Source organism: Ranitomeya imitator, chromosome 1 (assembly GCF_032444005.1).
Source record: "Ranitomeya imitator isolate aRanImi1 chromosome 1, aRanImi1.pri, whole genome shotgun sequence".
Taxonomy (NCBI): Eukaryota; Metazoa; Chordata; class Amphibia; order Anura; family Dendrobatidae; genus Ranitomeya; species Ranitomeya imitator.
This window is the reverse complement of record NC_091282.1, coordinates 435,335,738-435,359,571: the sequence shown is the minus strand read 5'-3', so window position 1 is coordinate 435,359,571 and position 23,834 is coordinate 435,335,738. Positions and strand designations below refer to the sequence as shown.

At 41.7% G+C, this 23,834-nt stretch overlaps 1 protein-coding gene across 3 annotated transcripts in view; it reads left to right on the top strand.

Moving 5' to 3' along the window:
* The window catches only part of TJP2 (tight junction protein 2), a 180,351-nt gene extending 166,289 nt beyond the window's left edge, over positions 1-14,062 (top strand). For all 3 annotated transcript variants that reach the window (XM_069763654.1, XM_069763665.1, XM_069763643.1), the window contains 6 exons: positions 2,225-2,325; positions 6,422-6,631; positions 8,346-8,453; positions 9,876-10,208; positions 13,208-13,293; positions 13,392-14,062. In XM_069763654.1, coding sequence (XP_069619755.1) covers positions 2,225-2,325; positions 6,422-6,631; positions 8,346-8,453; positions 9,876-10,208; positions 13,208-13,293; positions 13,392-13,557 — 1,004 coding nt within the window. In that variant the 3' untranslated portion in view covers positions 13,558-14,062. The remainder of the gene's footprint in view (positions 1-2,224; positions 2,326-6,421; positions 6,632-8,345; positions 8,454-9,875; positions 10,209-13,207; positions 13,294-13,391) is intronic.
* Positions 14,063-23,834: the final 9,772 nt, after the last annotated feature.

The following is a 23,834-nucleotide window of genomic DNA, read 5'->3' as shown; positions in this document are numbered from 1 at the left end:
CCCGACGAACCGTTTTCGTGGAAACTGGGTTCTGTAGGTGTTCATTGAGCTCAGCAGTGATTTTCGGAGCCGTGGTCTTGCGATCCTCTCACAATTCGCTTTAGAGTCCAACGGTGTCTCTCAGTCAACTTCGACTTTCGGCCGGACCTGTGCTTTGCTGCGGACATTTTTCCTTCTCTTTCAATCGCAGTCATTACTTTGGAGACAGTACCGCTTGACACGCCAAGCATTCGGGCACTTTCCGTTACACTAGCGCCTGCCATACGAGCACCAACAATTTGGCCTCTTTGAAAATCCGAGAGGTCTGCCATTGGTATCATGTTCTCGTCAATGTTCTTACAATTATGCAAAACAAACCGTTAATTTACATACACATATCACATAACACAAATAATCAACTACAAAACATTACCATATGTCACGGTTTGCATGTTTATCACATGTTCGAAGATTATGATGCTAAAACGCTAGGTTTTTCCATTATTTTGTCCAAACACTGTATGTATGTATGTATGTGTATCGAAAGATGGGGATCCATCTGTGCGGAGACTAGTGGTCCTATGGACTCCGATTTATTTTATTTTTTTTTTTTGTAGTTGTTTGAAGCTAGCATATGGTTGTCACAGTGAGGAGCTGAAGCTGGGAGCTTTGCCCTCTGTTTCTTCGTGTTACTCTTCCTCGACATATGGTATGATCTGTTGATTTCACCATATGAATCACTGATCACTGATCACAGTGCATCTGACTGCAGAGTCCCCCATCAATCCCAACAACACTGTGCTCATCTTTCTCCAGCAGTCCCATACACAGTGATTTCAATGACATTCGAGAGCCACGTTCTCTGGAATTCCCCAGCAGTGGAGCCACCAGTGATCACTAAGCAATCACCCATTCTACACTATGGTGGAAATAATCCTTTAATATACCTAATATATACTGTGTATGTATGTATGTATGTATGTATGTATAGTATAGAATTAAAGATGATGCTGAAATAACCATGGCATTGCCGTGAGTAATATATGTGAATTATGACTTGTTTAAAGGGAACTTGTCACCCCCCCCCCCCCCCCCCCCCAAGGCTTATTAAGGTAAAAGAGCCATCTTCTGCAGCACTAAGACTGCATTCTGTGAAGGTGGCTGTTATGTTTTTTTTATCCCGATTACCGTAGAAATGACTTTTATAAATTTGGCTCCATACCTGTAATGAGTCCGAGGGGTACGTTTTCTCCCCCTGACTCAAGCGCCTCGCATCCGTCCATCATCCCTCGTCTTGCCTCCGTGCGCCGCCTCCTCTGTGGCTCCTCATGTAACCGGCGCCTGAGCTGTGTAATCACTTTTCGGGCATGTGCAATGCGCGCTGCCCTGGAACTTGCATCAACTGATGTACGGAGATCGCGCCTGCGTGTAGCGCATGCCCCAGATTCAAATTTATAAAAGTCATTATTTCTGCGACAATGGGTATAAAAAAACATAACAGCCACCTTCACAGAATGCAGCCTTAGTGCTGCAGAAGGTGGCTTTTACCTTAATAGACCCTGGGGGGTGACAGGTTCCCTTTAATTGAGAAGTGTTTCATAAAAATTATTTTAATGGGTGCTGCTGGAGAAAATAGCGCAAATAGGGTCTTATCCGAGTTACAAATGGTGTCATATGATTGAATTGTACTCACCAGATGGAGCTAAAATTTAGCTTATTAAAGTATTCACTGCAGCAGATCTACAGGCCCCCAATGGTGACCATCTGAAGGGGGAAAAAAATGGGCAAACGTGGATTCACTCTGCGCTGCTGAATAACTGGAAGTCCGGGCGTATAATCAATATAAATTGTGGGTTTTATTCATTCAACGTTTTTCAAAGTTCTAAGACTTCTGAGATACTCCGGCCTGTACTTCGTTCTCCAGTTTACTTTGCAGTCCTGCTAGCTGATTTTTGAGAAACACAAGGTCCTTTAGTTTTGAGGAATCCTTGTCATCTGCCAAAATGATTTTGATTTTTTTTCATTTGTACTTGTGGGTTTTGAAATATCAAAAGTATTCATGTGAATATTAGAGATAGAAAAATAAAACATTTACTTCAGCCTTCATTCAAACTTATTTCCAAACTGTTAATGTCTCCCCAACAGGTCTTTAAATGTATAATGTTTTCCTTATAAAAGCTTCTTTATTTTTTTTTTTTTTGTTTTATTACTTTTTTGCTTACTGTTTTCTTGGATTTCCACGCAGCCACTATTAATTTAAATTCCGCAAATGACAGCTGGTATGGAAGCATAAAGGATGTGATCAAAGGTCAACAGACCGAGGCAGTTTGGGTATCGGAAGGAAAGGTACTTATTTTAAATATTTTTTTGGTGGCATTCTGTATAGGAGATTTAATTAATGGGGACTATACGCTTTAGATTGAATATTGGCCGAATCTGATGATTTGAGTGTCGCCTGTTGGTGTCCTGACTCTTGATGAATGATCTCAGGGAAGAGGTTTGGGCTTGTTGAGTTTTAGCATGCCTAGTCCTTTTGTTCATACAAGATATAGGCAGTGGCTCTCTTGCTATAAGATTACATCCATGCTTGGCAGAGGTTCCGCTGGGTCATAGTGTTAGGTAGGGTTGAGCGAAACGGATCGTTCATTTTCAAAAGTTGCCGACTTTTGGCAAAGTCGGGTTTCATGACTGTGTGGGGTCGGCCATGCGGTACGCGACTTTTGCGCCAAAGTCGCGTTTCGTATGACGCGCTTGGCGCCATTTTTTCAGCCAATGAAGGAGCGTGGGCAGAGTGATGACATAGGTCTTAGGGGCGTGGACGCCTATCGTCATCTTGTCGCTTGTGCGCTGTAGCGATTTGAAATGTGTAACACCAGCTTTTCTGAGAGAGAGAGAGAGAGAGAGAGAGAGACATCTGTCAGACCATAACCAACTGCTCCTATACATCAAATCCACAAAGAAATCACCCTCACAAACCCCGCAAAAGACCGGCCTCTTTAGCCTGCCACCATCCTTCAAATGGTCCAAGATGTCGGCCCCAAAATACAAAGATGCCATCAACATACCAGAGATCAAGGAGAAGCTCCAATGTTTCCATAATAACGTGTATGAACTCAACCTAGAAGGAGTACACCTAGCGATAAGAGACCTTAACGACATTCTATATGTCATGGCAGAAATGTCTGACCTGAAAAGAAGCATCAACAAGAGACCGAGTAAACAAAATCCCAACAACTGGTTTGACAAAGAATGCAAAACCATACGGAAGGCCCTAAGAATGGCCTCAAATAAAAAACACAGAGACCCCAATAACCCCACTCTAAGAGAAGCCTACCACATCGTACAACGAAATTACAAAGCCATCCTCAGAAAGAAAAAGCAAAACGACATCTCTACCAAACTCCTCCAACTCCAAGATGCCCTTGAAGACAACAAATTTTGGTAACTGTGGAATCGCCTTGGATCCAACCAGAAAAGCAACAGCCTCCACATCCAGAGCGGCAACATCTGGCTCCAGTACTTCAAGGACCTCTACAATGACATCCCAAGTGAAGACCTGAACCTGGCACAAAAAGAGCTTGTGAAAAAACTGAAAGATATGGAGGAAAAGTTCAAAGATTTCCAAAATCCTCTGGATACACCAATCACACTGACAGAAATAACAGAAAGGATCACACAGATAAAACGTAAAAAAGCCAGTGGTCCAGATGGGATCCTCCCAGAAATGCTGAAATACAGCCCTCCAGACATCCAGGCTGCGATAACAAAACTATTTAATATTGTACTGCAGGCCGGCTGCTTCCCCAAAAACTGGAACCAAGGCCTCATAACCCCTATACACAAAAATGGGGACAAGTACGACCCAGCAAACTACCGAGGGATATGTGTCAGCAGCAACCTGGGTAAACTCTTCAACTGCATCCTGGACAAGAGGATCCTCACCTTCCTCACCGAGCACAACGTCCTCAGCAAGAGCCAAGCAGGGTTCATGCCAAACCACCGCACCACTGACCACATCTACACTCTGCACAGCCTCATCAAGAGCCACGTCCACAATACAAAGAACGGGAAGATATACGCTTGTTTTGTGGACTTCAAGAAGGCCTTCGACTCAGTGTGGCACCCAGGACTATTCCTAAAATTGCTGGGGAGCGGAATAGGAGGCAAAACATATGACGTCATCCGAAGCTCCTACACTGAGAACAGTTGCAGTGTTAAGGTCAACGGAAGGAGGACGGCCTATTTCCAACAGAGTCGAGGAGTGAGACAGGGCTGCAGCCTCAGTCCAACGCTCTTTAACATCTACATCAATGAGCTGGCAGTGGCCCTAGAGTCCTCCTCAGCACCAGGACTCACCCTCCATGACACCCAGGTGAAATTTCTGCTGTATGCAGATGACCTCGTGCTGTTATCACCAACTGAGAAAGGCCTCCAAGATCATCTGAAAATCCTAGAGACCTTCAGCAGCACATGGGCACTGCCAATCAACGAGAAAAAAACTAATATCATGGTGTTCCAGAAAAGAAAGCAGAAACCCACTGGCAATCCTACCTTTATGATAGACAACCGTCCACTTACTGAAACCAACAGGTACACCTACCTGGGCCTAGAACTCAGCCAGTCAGGGAGCTTCAAGCAAGCCATAGAGTCACTAAAAGACAAGGCATCTAAAGCCTTCTATGCCATCAGAATGCGTCTGTACCACCTCAAGGCACCAGTAACCGTATAGCTAAAACATTTTGACTCCATTGCCCCAATTCTTCTATACGGTAGTGAGGTCTGGGGCCTAGTCTCATACCCAAACAGGTCAAAGTGGGACGCTGGGCCGACAGAAATATTCCACCTAGAGTTCTGCAAGCATCTTCTCCAAGTCCATCAGAGCACATCAAATAGCGCCTGCCGAGCAGAGCTGGGCAGATTCCCACTACACATCGCAATAAAGAAGAAGGCGCTGTCATTCAAGGCTCATCTACAAAGTAGCAGTCCCAGCTCCTACCATCACAAAGCCTTCCTACACCAGGAAGCCTCCCAAGAAAAAGTACCCAAAGCCAGTCTGACCAAGCCATCAACCTCCATGGCCTGACAAAAGGTGAAATCCAGAAAATGGTACACAAAGTCAAAGAGGAATATCTCAGCATCTGGAGGAATGACATAAACAAATCCCAGAAACTGACAATATACCGGAATCTACAGAGGGAGTACAAACTGGCCCCATATCTAGAGAAACTAGAAAACCCCAAAGATCGACAGATCCTGAGCCGGTACAGACTGAGCGCCCACAGCCTACTCATCGAATCCGGGCGGCACCGACAGAACTACAAGCCCCGAGAGAGCAGACTCTGCCAGCAGTGCCCCCAGGAGGCCGTGGAGGATGAGGCCCACTTCCTGCTGAGGTGCCCCAAATACTCCGCAGTGAGGGACACTCACTTCAAGAGACTGTCTGATCTCCTCCCAGACTTCACCTCCAAGGAGGAGGAAGAGAAACTGCCGATAATACTGGGGGAAGAGGAAAGTGCAGTGGCCGTAGCAGCGGAATATGTCAGTGCCTGCCACAGACTAAGAGGAGCCTGATATGTCATGGACTCCTGTATCCCAACACTGGACAAATCCCTATCCCCCGACTAAAGAGCCTGATATGTCATGGACTCCTATACCCCACCCTGGAAACATCCCCTATCCTCTAAAAGGAATTTGATATTCCCTGGACCTCTATATGCCCCCCCTCCCCGACCTCTATATGCCCCCCCACCCCCACCCCCGTATTTTTACCATATGCTTTGGCAATGCTAACATGTACTTAGTCCTGCCAATAAAGCTCATGAGAGAGAGAGAGAATGAGAAATCCCATTGACTTTGCATTGGGTTTCGTGTTTCGGTCGATCCCCGACTTTTCGCCATAATCGGCTGATTTCACTCGACTTTAGAGATAGTCGGGTTTCGCGAAACCTGACTCGACCCTAAAAAAGTAAAAGTCGCTCAACCCTAGTGTTAGGTTAGAAGTTGAACCTGATGTCCTTGTGTTTACTTTGGATCTTAAAAACTGTGAAATGTCTGGGGCGGTTGAGGGGAATGGCTGTTGGCCTAACGATTGTTTAGCTAAAATAATGTCCAGAATATTAAATTGCCTGTGTCTGAAGGATGTTTTCTTATTGGGTATTTTGCTGTAATGCGAAACTAAATAATTTGATATTTACGTGTGATTATAACCATACATTTCTCATTCAGTGGCCACAATGTATCATTTTATGCGAAGTATTCAAATGATGGCCAACCATTTCATGCACGGATGGGCTTATCCTTAGCATATGCAGCCACTCTTGCAAAGTGGCTCTCTGTTATGGCTTAAACTCTGCTCTTAATGTTTAAGTTGTAGACTGTACAAAGTTTTTCTCTTCGTAAAACCGTAAATTTTAATTTTGAACTTTTTCTATGAAACCCATAGACAGATGGAATTGATGAAGACGACGACCGAATGTCATATCTGACCGCAATGGGAGCTGACTACTTGAGTTGCGACAGCAGATTAATAAGTGACTTTGAAGACACAGACGGTGAAGGTGGGGCTTACACAGACAATGAGCTGGATGAGATTCCAGATGATCCAGTACCAGTGTCAGCCATCAGCCGCTCTTCTGAGCCTGTGCTTGAAGAGGTACATTTGTAAATGTAAATGGAAACAGACATAATAGTACCCTGTTGAAAACATTTGTATTTTATATCTTCCACGTATTTTTTTTTTTCTACAAATGTGTCAAATGGGAATCGGTCCAGTTACCCAGAAGAGAGCAATTTTAAGCTATTGTAGGTTTTTACTCTTAAAAAATGTAACGGACAATTATGTATAGAAAACATGACCACTTTATATTTTTTAAGATATTTTAACTGTATTATTAACTGGTATACTAATGTACGTATAGATAATGGTTTTATTGCCACTGCTCAATTATGGGCTAATACTTAAAGCAGCATTCCGATAATCATCCGTATTATTAAGGAGTGCATCATACCCGACAATCTGTATTTGCATACCTCGTTTGTTGGTCTGGCTGCACATCATTACAATTTACTCAGATTTTACTCTTTAATGGTTAATTTTACATAGTAAGTCGGGATATAAGGTTTCTAAGCTATAATGCAATTACGATAGCATCATTTGTAGTCTTAACCCCTTCAACCACAGCCATTTCCGGTTTTGTTTTTTCGTTTTTCACTCCTTTTTCCAAGGGCCATAACATTTTTTATTTTTCTCTCAAAGTCAAGAGAGCTTGTTTTTTCTGAAGAACAAGTTGTACTTTAGAATGACACCATTCAGTTTACCCAATAGTGTACTGGAAAATGGGGAAAAAAATCCAAGTACAGTGAAAAAGAAAAACCATATTTACCATGTTCACTATATTTGAAAACTGACCTGGTAATGTGTTTTCTCCTGGTCAGTATGAGTACGCAGATACCAAACATGCATAGGTTGTTTTTTTTTTGGTTTAAATTTTTTTTTCTTTTGTCCCCATTTTCCGAGACTCTTAGCATTTTCATTTTTCGGGATATAGGGATGTGTGAGTACTTATTTTTTGAGCCCTGAGCTGAAATTTTTCTTAATACCATTTTGGACTATATACAATGCATTGTGGCCAAAAAGACGTTCTTTTGGCTTTTCCATTTTTTTTAAATTTTTTTTTTTTTACCTTGTTTTGCTGTCTTTTTCCTTTTTGGTTATATTTTTAAACTTTTTTATTCTTTTAACTTTTTACTGTATTTAATAGTTTCCTTAGGGGACTTAAATCTGTGATCGTCCAATCACTTGTGCTATACATAGCGGGGCATCAGCACTGCAATGTATAGCAGAAATCACATGGTGGTCGTAATGACAGGCCTGAGCGTTATCGGCACCCCACGATCATGTAACATGGAATGACACGCATGCCCCTGTCGGCTTGTGTCAGAGATTGACAACGGCATTTAACAGGCTAACAGCTGCAGGCGGCGCACCGCTCCACCCATGGCTGTTAAAGCCACATGATGGCTGATTACATCAGCCATCTTGTACGGAGAAAGATGCGGGCTCAGCTTGAGTCCGCATCAAAGTCAGGGAAACATATGATGTAAATATATACGTCATATGTCTTGAAGAGGTTAAAGTGTACTGTAGAGTACAGCAGAAGACTGTTCCATTGAATTCATGTGTGTGAAATGTGTTGGTGTGTGGCTTGATGCAGGGGAAGGCAAAATCTTCATAAGACCAAGGATCACAATGACTAAATATAGCCTTGGGGTAATGTACTTTGAGTAGGGAGATACTTGGCTTAGAATGTTAAGAAACACTGCTCAGTTTTCAACAAATAACAGTTTTGTTGTAAATCACTTTTTAGCCTCTAGTTAAACCAGTTCCTGAACCAAGAAGTCAAATGAAAACGGCTGGAAGCAGAGAAGTTCAGCGAGAGTCAAGTCCACCTCCATTTAAACCAGAACCTCCAAAGGTATATTCAGTCAGAGTATTGTTCAGTGTAGCAGACACAATATTCAGGTTATCTAAATATTTTTAAAGCTTAATTTTCTCCCGAGCCCACTTTCATTTGCAAGTAAAATAAACACAGAAGCAAATATTTACAGTGTAGCCTTCCCTTTATGTTCAATAGGCATTCAGCTGTAACCTCTCCCCCCACCACCATCCTATAGCCTTGAGAATGAAAGGACCGCAGCACTGGTTAGTGGCTTGTGGCCACTTGTTGCATCGGGAAATACAGCATTGCTCTATTCACTTTAGTAGCCAGGAGTGCTGCATTGTAGAGCGAAATGTCAAGTGGACCTCCACTATTTTTGTTTAGGAAAAGGTAAAAAGGTTGCAAAGGTTCCCGCCGCCCCCTTTTCTTGAATAATAAAGGAAATCTGTCTCCAGGTTTTTGCTATTGTATAAAGGAGGAGTATTCTATAGGGACAGACAGGGACTCTGATTCCATTGATGCACCACTTCCTTTACTGGGTGCTGCAGTTTTGATAAAATCACAGTTTTATCTGCTGCAGCCCTACCAGTTCTTTGAATGCCAAATTCTTTATAACCATGCCCACACCGCTGATTGACAACTTTCTGTGTATACTGTGTATAGGCAGAAAGTTGTCAATAAGTGGTGTGGGCCATGATATGCAGAATTCCGCTTTCAGGGAACTGGTAGGTCTGCAGCAGAGAAAACTGTGATTTGTATCAAAACTTAAGCAAGCAGCTCAGTAAGGTTACATGTACAAGGCTTTTTCAAGTGGATTCCGCCTAGACAACAATGCGAAAGCTGCAAGCTGTAGAGCTGCCGCAAGAATGACGGCAAAGCCTCTGGTGAAGCCACTTCCAGAAAATTACCATTTATGTGTTCCTTAAGCAGCTTCGTCTGGGAAAATTCTGTGTGCTCATACCCTAAGTGATACGTCACTGGAATCCGGGTGGTCTGTCACCAGGGTTTTACTATCCCATCGGAGAGCAGCATGATGTAGGGGCAGATTCCTCCTCTAATTGGATCTTTCTAATGTCACAACATTACATTGTGGAAACAATTCTTTATACCTCTTGACTACTTTCCATACAGAATTCTGAAGCTTGTTCATTTGAGGAGTTGCTGCCGGTATGACATAATGGACCTGATGGGATTGCATAACAAATACTGGCAGTCCCCATATGTTTTGTGGCTGTCTAACAGCCGCAAAACATGTGGGCGCAGGGACTAGAGCATGTCACCCGAGCACTCGCGATAGTCGGTGCATAACAGAGTACCTTAGGCAAGCTCAAGTAACTAGCACTTGCGCTCATCACTAATTGTCATCTAACATGTATTAGATCATGGACCTGCACTGACCGTCTTCTAACAATGTATGAGGTAATGTAATAGCCCACACTTTAACATTGTTGCTTACAGGTTAAGCCACAAGGGAAGGATGAGCTTTACGATTCTCCTCGTTATTATGATGCTAAGCGAAGCAGTTCCAGTGTAGCCAGCAGTGAAACTTCAGGTGGATCAGCCAAGGCTGTTCCTCCTCCTGTTGCTGTAAAGCCTGTAATTGGTGGGAAGCCCATACTGAAACTTCCTGTTACAGTTACCACTTCAACTGGCATTGAAGATGATGCGCAAGAAAATGAAATGTTAAATCCGCCCAAGTCTGTTTTGGGAAAAGTGAAAATATTTGAAAAAATGGATCACTCTGCAAGGCAGCAAAGAATACAAGAACTACATGAGGCACAAAATGCACGAGTAAGTAATGCCTATCACAAGCACATAATTATAGTATTTTTATGACCACATTCACAGTTATTCCATATATAATTAACATATTAATATTAGTTATGTATATATACAGCTCTGGCAAAAATTAAGAGACCGCCACATCAAAACCCTGTCATGGGCCGCCCAATCTCCAGACCTGAACCCCATTGAAAGCCTCTGGGATGTAATCAACAGGATGATGGATAGTCACAAGCCAGCAAACAAAGAACTGCTTAAATTTTTGCACCAAAAGCAGTGTGAAAGACTGGTGGAAAGCATGTCAAGACGCATGAAAGTTGTGATTTAAAAATCATGGTTATTCCACAAAATATTGATTTCTGAACTCTTCCCGAGTTAAAACATTAGTATTGTTGTTTCTAAATGGATTATGAACTTGTTTTCTTAGCATTATTTGAGGTCTGAAAGCACTTGGGTTTGTTTGTTTTTTTAATTTTGACCATTTTTCTTTGTCAGAAACAAAATACAAAAATGATTGCTTGGAAATTCGGAGACATGTTGTCAGAAGTTTATAGAATAAAAGAACAATTTACATTTTACTCAAATATACCTATAAAGAGAAAAATCAGACAATCTGAACATTTTGCAGTGGTCTCTTAATTTTTGCCAGAGCTTTATATTATTATTAATACATAATTAAATCTAGTATTTTTATGACCATATTAATAGTTATTTCATACTTTAATGGCTTATTTTCACAAATCATTCGGTGTTAAAAAAATTTTTTTTAAGGCATTCTGTAAAAGGTGTAAGTGTTTGCCCAGTGTCTAAAGAGGACAACCACCTTAAAACAGCTTGACATTTGGAGTCTAAGCCGATCAGTTTCATAAAATCCCATTCTATTATTTGTCACAGTATATTGCAGTAAAAACGAAAGACTTTAATAGCTTTAATACTATGCGAATTTACATTTAAATTGGATGAAGAGTACGTGTTGTAGTATGAGGTATTCTGTAAAATTTGTGTTTTACAGAATACCTCTTTTTTGCAGTTCACTACGCACAAATTGCTGCGGTTACCATTTTGCTGTACTGTAGAATGCCAAGCAAATGGTTAAATTAAAAAAAAAAATTACTTGCCTGTCCTGCAGTCCGCTGAACTCTTCATTCCCTCTTCTTCCCTCTTATGTTCATACTCTTTGACCTATTTGCTCCGGACCACTGATGTCACTCTGCGCCTTGCCATCACTCGCGTGATTCAGTGACGTCCAAACCCTATTTGAGCCAGAAGCAACTTCATGGAGTGAAGGGGCCAAAGAGTATCCTTGGGAAGGAGAAAATAGAGGTGCAGAAGACCGGATGGTGGGCTACCAGGACAAGTTAGCGTTGAATTACCGTATTTTTTTTTTTTTTAATTTTTTAATTTTATTATACTCTGACCCCAAAGCATAATGAGGAACTTTGAACTCGCATAAATTAACTTCCCTGCGAATTGAATTTCCCTTTAAAATTTGCACAATATGGCATATTTGAATCTTTTCACATTTGGTCATCTCTATTCAGTTGTCTTAATTAATATGTTTGACACCCTGATGTTTGCAAGACACTACTAGATTCTTTATTTTTCTCTGTGGGGCCAAAGCATGCATGTGTGGTATACTTACCTACCTACCTGACATAGCCTTTTAGCAGTGGCAGCTCCTGTTAATAATTGACACTATTTAAAGCCACCTTCCAATTTTACATTAACCCCTTAACCCCCAGAGCTTTTTCGGTTTTGCGTTTTCATTTCTCGCTCCCTTTCTTCCCAGAGCCATAACTCTTATTTTTCCGTCAGTATGGCCATGTCACCCTTTGTGAGGGCTTATTTTTGCAGGTCGAGTTGTGCTTTTGAACAATACCATTGGTTTCACCATGTTGTGTACTAGAAACGGGGAAAAATTCCAAGTGCGGTGAAATTGCAAAAAGTGCATTCCCACACTTGTTTTTTGTTTTCCTTTTTTGCTAGGTTCACTAAATACTAAAACCGACCTGCTATTTTGATTCTCAACGTCATTACGAATTCATAGACACCAAACATGTCTTGGTTCTTTTTATCGAAGTAAAAAAACAATTCCAAACTTGCCACAATTATTAATTTTTTTTGCAATTTTCTGATACCCGTAGCATCTCAATTTTTCGTGATCTGGGGTTGGCTGAGGGCTTATTTTTTGCGTGCCGAGCTGACGTTTTTAATGATACCATTTTAAACGTAATTCTGGCGTTTTGAATTTTTTTCTCGCTATGCCACTTACCAATCAGGTAAATCATTTTTTTTAATTGATCGTGCGACTCTGAATACCTCGATACCAAATATGTGTTTGATTTTTTTTTTTTTTTTTATTGTTTTATTTTGAATGGGGTGAAAGGGGGGTGATTTGAACTTTTTATATTTATTTTTTTTCAGATTTTAAAACATTTTTTTTTTTTTTTACTTTTACCATGCTTCAATAGCCTCCATGGGAGGCTAGAAGCTGGCATAGCCTGATCAGCTCTGCTACATAGGAGCGATGCTCGATCGCTCCTATGTAGCTGAATTACAGCATTGCTTTGAGGGCCGACCACAGGGTGGCGCTCACAGCAATCTGGCATCAACAACCATAGAGGTCGTCAGGTGACCTATTGTCCACGTTTGACAGCGGCGATTCCACTGTCCGCTATTGCGGGCACATGTCAGCTGTACAAAACAGCTGACATGTCCCGGCTTTGATGCGGGCTCACCGCCGGAGCCCACATCAAAGTGGGGGTTCTGTCCTCGGACGTACTATTCCATTCAAGGACAGAAAGGGGTTAAAATTTTAGGTGGGCAGTGCAGAGCATATATACCTGGTGGCCTCCCTGTACATTCTTTTGCAGGTTTTATAGATAAATGCATGTCTTTTAATCAGTGTCATTGTTTCCATTACTGGTACTTTAACAACCTTTTGTGCAGACTTTGTAATAGTGCCATTATTGTGCGACAGCTAAAACATTGTTTTTCTGGTTCTGCAGCTGGAACTGGCACAGAAACTTCCCGAGATCTATGCTGTGCCTATAAAGCCGCAGAAACCTGAACAGAATCGACCTCAACCAACGAGGTAACTGAGTTTTAATTCAATGCAAAACAGATGCATTTAGTATCAAGTCTGTTCTGTATTTTAGTAGAAGATCAATATATATATTTTTTTCCTTAAAGTTCCCGTACTCCAGAGCCCCAGAGACCACCTGCTTGGTCATACTTGGACAAGAAAGGAAGTTATGGCAGTGACGAAGAGGAAGAAGAATATCGACGCCAGTTGTCCGACCAGTCAAGGCGAGGGTTTTATGCCCAGCCAACAAAATACAGAGATACTGAATTGTGAACTTCTTCTCCAAAACTGGCGATACAGTGTATCCATCGGGTTAATGTACAGTCCATTTTTAAGTAAATAGAAGAATATAGATATCTTTTTACATTAAATTTGATGTTTTTTTTTTTTTCAGTAGAAACAGGTTTGATTTTTTTTGCACTCTTTGTTCTACTTGGTTTCTATGTTTGTCATATATTAAAGACCCTTCCATTTGCAGACTGTTGTATTAGTGAACCACAATCAACTATATTGTGTGTTTTTGGTACAGTGCAAATATCAGAAAATGTTATATTATGGTGCAAAGTTTCCTTTTTCTGTTAATTTGTACTAATTTGCATTCGTAAAACTAAATGTATATGACAGGCATTGTCAGGCTTGCCTGTCCTTGTGAGGGATGACCACAAATATCCTGCTTTATAACAACATTTCAACAAAGAATTTTAACAAGTGCCTTTTTTGAGAATGTCTTTTGTTACATTAATTTAAAATCACCTTAAAATTCGGACTTACTAAGAAAGTTACTTTTCTCAACTGATTGGGCTTCTAAGGCTATATGCCCACGATCAGGATATAGCAGCGTTTTGGACGCAGCGTATATTCACTGCTTTCAAAACGTGTTCTAATCCCGCAGGTACATCCGCATGTGTTTATTGAACCATCTAATCAATGGCTATGGGTAAGACTATGCAGTGTCTTTGCTGTAAATAATTGGCATGCTGCAGCTTGTGAAGAAACACAGTGGGTGAGTTTACACAGCGTCAAATAGAAGCACAGTGGGTATGGAATTTCTATAAATCCCATCCACTGTGCTTGTAAACTAGAACGCAGCGTTTTGTCATCTGCATCCAAAGCGCTGCTGTTCCTGATCGTGGGCACATACCCTTAAAGCTGGCAATTTTGCCTGTTACATCCAGGCTTGGACATGCTTAGCCTGTGTATTGTTTTTCCTTATTTCTCTCTTATTGTCATTAATAAACTATTTAAATTGCAGCTGTTTGAGTTGTAAACTCATGAATAGAGTGTAATATTTCCAATTCAATTATTTTACATGTTTTTCTTTTACTGATCTTCTCTTATATACACAATGGTAATAGATGCACCTACCTACAAGTGGTCCATTCGAACTGGGTTGCACAACTGTCAAATATATCCTGAATTTTATTTGATCACACTAGTTTTTCATAATTGTGATTATGGAAATGTAGTCTATAATGTACTTTTTATTTGTACAGTGGCACATGGGCATTGGCAAGGCTTGGTAACAAATTAATTTTAAAATTAGTTCATTGCCCATAGACTAGAAATTTTTGTTGGATGACTGTACAGCTATGAAACTAGGATAGAACTCCCTGTTCTGAGACCTTTAATCAACATAACTTTTCAATAGGAAACTTGTTTTCCCAATATGCCACTTATAAATAGCTGGGTACAAACTTGGTTCCCATATTAGGACCAGATTTTTGGTGGTAGAAGTCTGAATTGAGAAAAAATTAATTGTATGGGAACAACTGAAATGAAAATTAATTGTTTGGGAGCAGCTATCTTGGAGAAATAAGATTGTAAGCCTAGAATTTACATTGCCGATCTCTACTGCCATTTCCTTTTTTACTTAGAGGTTGTCCACTGCATTGTGTAGAGGGCAGATTGAAAGCCTAATTTCCAAGCTTTAAATCAAATACCTTGAGTTTCCAAATGTGCCTGTGAGCGGCACTATTGCTGTCTGTTCATCCCATTGACATGACGCCTGTCTGCATCAACCTCTGATCTCCTCTGATGTCATTGGAATTGGAAGCTGACCCCGGCATCACCAAGGCGGGACCCACTAGCTCGCCAGAAGACTCGCTACACTCATCAGGAGGGCGTTAAACTAGAAGAAAAGGGGACGGGAAGAAAAACATTAGACTTGAACAAAGAAGACCCAGGAAAACATACTCAGATGGGAGGTAAGAACATTTCTAAAACAATCCACAGCGAGGAGATTGGAACAAAACAAAATCCTCTAAACTGCATGCTCGCAAACGCCAGAAGCCTGACAAACAAGATGGAAGAACTAGAAGCAGAAATATCTACAGGTAACTTTGACATAGTGGGAATAACCGAGACATGGTTAGATGAAAGCTATGACTGGGCAGTTAACTTACAGGGTTACAGTCTGTTTAGAAAGGATCGTAAAAATCGGAGAGGAGGAGGGGTTTGTCTCTATGTAAAGTCTTGTCTAAAGTCCACTTTAAGGGAGGATATTAGCCAAGGGAATGAGGATGTCGAGTCCATATGGGTCGAAATTCATGAAGGGAAAAATGGTAACAAAATTCTCATTGGGGTCTGTTACAAACCCCCAAATATAACAGAAACCATGGAAAGTCTACTTCTAAAGCAGATAGATGAAGCTGCAACCCATAATGAGGTCCTGGTTATGGGGGACTTTAACTACCCGGATATTAACTGGGAAACAGAAACCTGTGAAACCCATAAAGGCAACAGGTTTCTGCTAATAACCAAGAAAAATTATCTTTCACAATTGGTGCAGAATCCAACCAGAGGAGCAGCACTTTTAAACCTAAAACTATCTAATAGACCTGACAGAATAACAAATCTGCAGGTGGTTGGGCATCTAGGAAATGGCTACCACAATATTGTACAGTTTCACCTGTCTTTCACTAGGGGGACTTGTCAGGGAGTCACAAAAACACTGAAATTTAGGAAGGCAAAGTTTGACCAGCTTAGAGATGCCCTTAATCTGGTAGACTGGGACAATATTCTCAGAAATAAGAATACAGATAATAAATGGGAAATGTTTAAGAACATCCTAAATAGGCAGTGTAAGCGGTTTATACCTTGTGGGAATAAAAGGACTAGAAATAGGAAAAACCCAATGTGGCTAAACAAAGAAGTAAGACAGGCAATTAACAGTAAAAAGAAAGCATTTGCACTACTAAAGCAGGATGGCACCATTGAAGATCTAAAAAACTATAGGGAGAAAAATACTTTATCTAAAAAACTAATTAAAGCTGCCAAAAAGGAAACCGAGAAGCACATTGCTAAGGAGAGTAAAACTAATCCCAAACTGTTCTTCAACTATATCAATAGTAAAAGAATAAAAACTGAAAATGTAGGCCCCTTAAAAAATAGTGAGGAAAGAATGATTGTAGATGACGAGGAAAAAGCTAACATATTAAACACCTTCTTCTCCACGGTATTCACGGTGGAAAAGGAAATGCTAGGTGAAATCCCAAGAAACAATGAAAACCCTATATTAAGGGTCACCAATCTAACCCAAGAAGAGGTGCGAAACCGGCTAAATAAGATTAAAATAGATAAATCTCCGGGTCCGGATGGCATACACCTACGAGTACTAAGAGAACTAAGTAATGTAATAGATAAACCATTATTTCTTATTTGTAGGGACTCTATAGCGACAGGGTCTGTTCCGCAGGACTGGCGCATAGCAAATGTGGTGCCAATATTCAAAAAGGGCTCTAAAAGTGAACCTGGAAATTATAGGCCAGTAAGTCTAACCTCTATTGTTGGTAAAATATTTGAAGGGTTTCTGAGGGATGTTATTCTGGATTATCTCAAAGAGAATAACTGTTTAACTCGATATCAGCATGGGTTTATGAGAAATCGCTCCTGTCAAACCAATCTAATCAGTTTTTATAAAGAGGTAAGCTATAGGCTGGACCACGGTGAGTCATTGGACGTGGTATATCTCGATTTTTCCAAAGCGTTTGATACCGTGCCGCACAAGAGGTTGGTACACAAAATGAGAACGCTTGGTCTGGGGGAAAATGTGTGTAAATGGGTTAGTAACTGGCTTAGTGATAGAAAGCAGAGGGTGGTTATAAATGGTATAGTCTCTAACTGGGTCGCTGTGACCAGTGGGGTACCGCAGGGGTCAGTATTGGGACCTGTTCTCTTCAACATATTCATTAATGATCTGGTAGAAGGTTTACACAGTAAAATATCGATATTTGCAGATGATACAAAACTATGTAAAGCAGTTAATACAAGAGAAGATAGTATTCTGCTACAGATGGATCTGGATAAGTTGGAAACTTGGGCTGAAAGGTGGCAGATGAGGTTTAACAATGATAAATGTAAGGTTATACACATGGGAAGAAGGAATCAATATCACCATTACACACTGAATGGGAAACCACTGGGTAAATCTGACAGGGAGAAGGACTTGGGGATCCTAGTTAATGATCAACTTACCTGGAGCAGCCAGTGCCAGGCAGCAGCTGCCAAGGCAAACAGGATCATGGGGTGCATTAACCCCTTCACGACATGCGCCGTACTAAACGCTGTAGCGAGAAAAAAATCCGAAACGCCAGAATTACGTTTTTTGGTCGCCGCGACATTGCATTAAAATGCAATAACGGGCGATCAAAAGAACGTATCTGCGCAAAAATGGTATCATTAAAAACATCAGCTCGGCACGCAAAAAATAAGCCCTCACCCGACCCCAGATCACGAAAAATGGAGACGCTACGGGTATCGGAAAATGGCACTTTTTTTTTTCTTTTTTTTTTAGCAAAGTTTGGAATTTTTTTTCACCACTGAGATAAAAAATAACCTAGTCATGTTAGGTGTCTATGAACTCGTAATGACCTAGAGAATCATAATTGCAGGTTAGTTTTAGCATTTAGTGAACCTAGCAAAAAAGCCAAACAAAAAACAAGTGTGGGATTGCACTTTTTTTGCAATTTCACCGCACTTGGAATTTTTTTCCCGTTTTCTAGTAAAAGACATAGTAAAACCAATGGTGTCGTTCAAAAGTACAACTTGTCCCGCAAAAAATAAGCCCTCACATGACCATATTGATGGAAAAATAAAAAAGTTATGGCTCAGGGAAGGAGGGAAGTGAAAAACGAAAACGCAAAAATGAAAAAGGACTGCGACTTGAAGGGGTTAAAAGAGGTCTGGATACACATGATGAGAGCATTATACTGCCTCTGTACAAATCCCTAGATAGACCGCACATGGAGTACTGTGTCCAGTTTTGGGCACCGGTGCTCAGGAAGGATATAATGGAACTAGAGAGAGTACAAAGGAGGGCAACAAAATTAATAAAGGGGATGGGAGAACTACAATACCCAGATAGATTAGCGAAATTAGGATTATTTAGTCTAGAAAAAAGACGACTGAGGGGCGATCTAATAACCATGTATAAGTATATAAGGGGACAATACAAATATCTCGCTGAGGATCTGTTTATACCAAGGAAGGTGACGGGCACAAGGGGGCATTCTTTGCGTCTGGAGGAGAGAAGGTTTTTCCACAAACATAGAAGAGGATTCTTTACTGTTAAAGCAGTGAGAATCTGGAATTGCTTGCCTGAGGAGGTGGTGATGGCGAACTCAGTCGAGGGGTTCGAGAGGCCTGGATGTCTTCCTGGAGCAGAACAATATTGTATCATACAATTATTAGGTTCTGTAGAAGGACGTAGATCTGGGGATTTATTATGATGGAATATAGGCTGAACTGGATGGACAAATTTTTTTTTTTCGGCCTTACTAACTATGTTACTATTTTACTATCTTACCACACCACACCACACAGGAGAGCTGACACATCCTCTATACACTACACCACACAGGAGAGCTGACACATCCTCTATATACTACACCACACAGGAGAGCTGACACATCCTCTATATACTACACCACACAGGAGAGCTGACACATCCTCTATATACTACACCACACAGGAGAGCTAACAGATCCTCTATATACTACACCACACAGGAGAGCTGACAGATCCTCTATATACTACACCACACAAGAGAGCTGACAGATCCTCTATATACTACACCACACAGGAGAGCTAACAGATCCTCTATATACTACACCACACAGGAGAGCTGACAGATCCTCTATATACTACACCACACAGGAGAGCTGACAGATCCTCTATATACTACACCACACAGGAGAGCTGACAGATCCTCTATATACTACACCACACAGGAGAGCTGACAGATCCTCTATATACTACACCACACAGGAGAGCTGACAGATCCTCTATATACTACACCACACAGGAGAGCTGACAGATCCTCTATATACTACACCACACAAGAGAGCTGACAGATCCTCTATATACTACACCACACGGGAGAGCTGACAGATCCTCTATATACTACACCACACGGGAGAGCTGACAGATCCTCTATATACTACACCACACGGGAGAGCTGACAGATCCTCTATATACTGCACCACACGGGAGAGCTGACAGATCCTCTATATACTGCACCACACGGGAGAGCTGACAGATCCTCTATATACTGCACCACACGGGAGAGCTGACAGATCCTCTATATACTACACCACACGGGAGAGCTGACAGATCCTCTATATACTACACCACACAGGAGAGCCGACAGATCCTCTATATACTACACCACACAGGAGAGCCGACAGATCCTCTATATACTACACCACACAGGAGAGCCGACAGATCCTCTATATACTACACCACACAGGAGAGCTGACAGATCCTCTATATACTGCACCACACAGGAGAGCTGACAGATCCTCTATATACTACACCACACAGGAGAGCTGACAGATCCTCTATATACTACACCACACAGGAGAGCTGACAGATCCTCTATATACTACACCACACAGGAGAGCTGACAGATCCTCTATATACTACACCACACAGGAGAGCTGACAGATCCTCTATATACTACACCACACAGGAGAGCTGACAGATCCTCTATATACTACACCACACAGGAGAGCAGAAATATAGGTCCAGTGTGTGTAGTAAAATACTTACCGGTGGCCATATTCCACTGCAATGAAGAAGAAAGAAGCAATGACACAGCGGCAGAAGACGGCGACTGCTGCGTATTTTATTACACACAGGGAAGCTGTATGTTAGCTTTTTGTTTTGGGCGAGACATTGTTTTTATTAGTACGATTTTGGGATAGATGAGGCTTTTTTTGTGGAATTGTGGCGAACAGAAAAAGAAGGACATTTGGCGTTCTTGAGTTGTTTCTGTTTACGGTGTTTACTGATCGGGTGAATTGTTTTTATAGTTTGATAGATTGGACTTTTCTGAACCCAGCAATACCAAATATGTGTTGTTTTTTATTTTATAAATATATATATTTTCAATGGGATAAAAAGGGGTGATTTGAACTTTTAGGAATTAATTTTTTTGTTACCTTTCACTGGTACAGTTAGGCCCCTTAAAGGACATGAAGATGTGATCATCCGATCACATATGCTATTATATACAGTGATGCCACAGCATCCCTGCATATAGAAGAAATCACAGTCTTCTTTAAAGCCTGGCCACAGGAAGAAGACCCCTGGCTGTCATGACAACCCATAGGTGACCCACGATCACATCATGGGTGCCAGTGGGTGAGAGAATGATGCGCACGCATGCTGGCATGTGTTATATGCTGTCAGAGATTGACACTGGCATTTAACACGCGCATACATGTAAGGCTGATGTCGTAAAGGTGTTAATTACCTGAGGACCCCCTTCACCACTGTGTCACCTAATATTCTGTGAGCCCCCTCCCCCACTACTTCACCTCTAATTTCCTATGGGCATGCTCAGAGAGGGAAAGGGGAGCCACAGTTGACACAATAGGGAAGGGGGCCCACAAGAAAACTAGAATATTACTGTGGGCCCCCTCCCCTGTGTCACGTTTAGGTTACACGGGACCCCCTCCCCTAACTGCCTCTGGCTGGAGATCTACTCGGGGTGCAGGCATCATATAGTTATGTACTTACAGTTACACTGCAGCCATCCCTCAGCTCCTCTGTACAATATTTGGCAGTGCTGTGTGCTGCTTGGGCAGGACTGCTGACCAATCACAGCACAGCTCCTTGCTTGAGCTGTGCTGTGAGGTCACACAAATCTAACGCTGATTGGCTGAATTGCAGCCAATCAGCGTTTACACTGCTGTCCAGTGCTTTGTTGCAGAGGGACAGGAAACAGGTGACTGTGGGTCAGCTGTTGTGTGCGTCTCCTCTCAGACTCCGCCTCAGTCAGCTGTTCCTCTGACTGCTGGCTGGAGTGAGGGTCGGCACTCTGCACACACAGCTCTCCTGGCAGAGTAATGGCAGCGGCAGCAGGTGATGTGAAGGAGCTGCGCCTGCACTTCCCATCACCTGTGCAGTCTGCCAGCTGATGCCGGCTATACAATAAAGTGTGCACTGCTCCGCGCAGCTATGAGCATGCAGGGCAGGCACAAATGAAGGAGGCAGGGGCGGGGCCCACCAGAGGATTTTCCGGTGCCCCAGTCCGACCCTACATATCGCCTACTGGAAAACAGGAAAAACATTCCAAGTGTGGTGAAATTGCAAAAAAAAAAAAGTGCTGTCCCACATTTTTTTTTCTCCTATGTCCACTAAATGGTCAAAGTGACCAGCTGTTATGATTCTCCCAGTCATTACTAGTTCATAGACACCAAACATGTTTGGAATTTTTTTTCACCATTTAAATAAAAAACAAAGTTTGTTAAAAAAAACAACAACAATTTGTGCCATTTTTGATACCCATAGCGTCTCCATTTTTCGTAATCTGGGGTTGGGTGAGGGCTAGTTTTTTTTTGCATGCTGAGCTGACATTTTTAATATTTTGGTGCAAATACTATCTTTTGATCACCCGTTATTGCATTTTAATGCAATATTGTGGCGACCAAAAAAGCGTAATTCTGGTGACTTTTGTTCTCGTTACGCGGTTTAGCGATCGGGTTATTTTTATTTTTTTTCTAATTTATATTAATATATCGGTTGATTCTGAACGCGGCAATACCAAATATGTGCATGTTTGATTTTTTTTATTTTGAATGGGGGGGAGAAAAGGGGGTGATTTGAACATTTTATATATTTTTATTTAGTTTTTTTAAAAATATTTCAAACTTTTTTTTTTTTTAAACTTTTGATAGTCTACGTGGGAGACTAGAAGCTGCCATAATCCAATCTGATCTGCTACATACAGACAATAATCAGATCATGTGTCAGGATCACCGATGGGTGGGAGATTGGCGGCAGCATTTAACTAATTAAAAGCTGCTGGTGGAGCGTGATTTCACCCGCAGCTGCTAGAGGCACACGTAAGCTATTCAAAACAGCTGATTCACCTGTTTCTTCACAGAATAATTGACTTCATTTAATTGAACTCCACACTGCTATTATAATGAACATATCTCCTTTCAATTGATTACTGTAATACACAGACTCAAAAACATGCAGATCATTAATGTGGAGTCTGTGTGCTATGGGTTGTGACAGGGTGTGCTACAGAGCAAGCAGGGACAGCAGACCGATGAATAATCCAAGAAGCCTTTATTCCAACTGAGAATATTCCGGCAAACAGTGATCAGGTTCTTCAACTTACAATAAGGCCGCAACAAAATAACAAATCCAGGGCGACACCCGATAATCCGACTCCAGGGAAAACAAAACACTAGTTCATAGACAGAAACCAGGATCTGGCCGCAGCAGCAGATCCTAGCTCCTCACACCACACAGGTCCCAGAAGAATGATAGTATATCCATGGGCTTATTGTTCCACCCTCTAGGGATCAGCCCCTTGGATGGGTGGAGGGGCTCACACCCACCCTCAAACATTTGTAACCTGGAGCTGAAAGTACAAAAGAGGCTCCAAATGTTCAGTCCCAGCCAGTCTGAGAAGCCCCCTGCAGAGAGCAACAAAGGAACACAATGTCCCCCACCAGAAGCAGGGTAGGAAATGTTAATGAAGTATGGTCTATGAAATCAGGGCGGGGGTGGTACTCCTTTACATGGGTAGTATACTGGGAAAAGCAAGATCTCAGAAGTAGGTCATGATAACTTTTAGCGAAGAGGGCAGCTGGTGCAACTTCCAATGGGAACTTTGCATGCAGTGTTACTTTTGTCTGTAAATGGTATAAGAAAACTGCATACAGGGCAATAAACAGAATTGCATATGCTCGCAACCTGTGTGCTTTCTCATATTTGAGTGCTCCTGAGAGGGCCTAGTCCTACAATTTGGCTTCTCTGGTAATCCTGTAGTCTGACGTTGGTTCAGACAAAAAACGCAAAAACTTCCTGCTGGAGCCAGGACTCCAATTTAGCCCTGGCTTCTGTTCCCCCAGCCAATTAAGCTCCCACATATGCTCTCTTTCTGGGCTACAGCTTGTGCCTAATCCTTCCTCTATCACACTGTCCCTATCTCCTTTATGTCTGTCCCCCCAGAGAGTACAAAGAATGGCAGTCCATCCAGGAACATGTTACCTGCACGTCATGTAAGCGCAAATTTCTGTTGAGCCAACAAT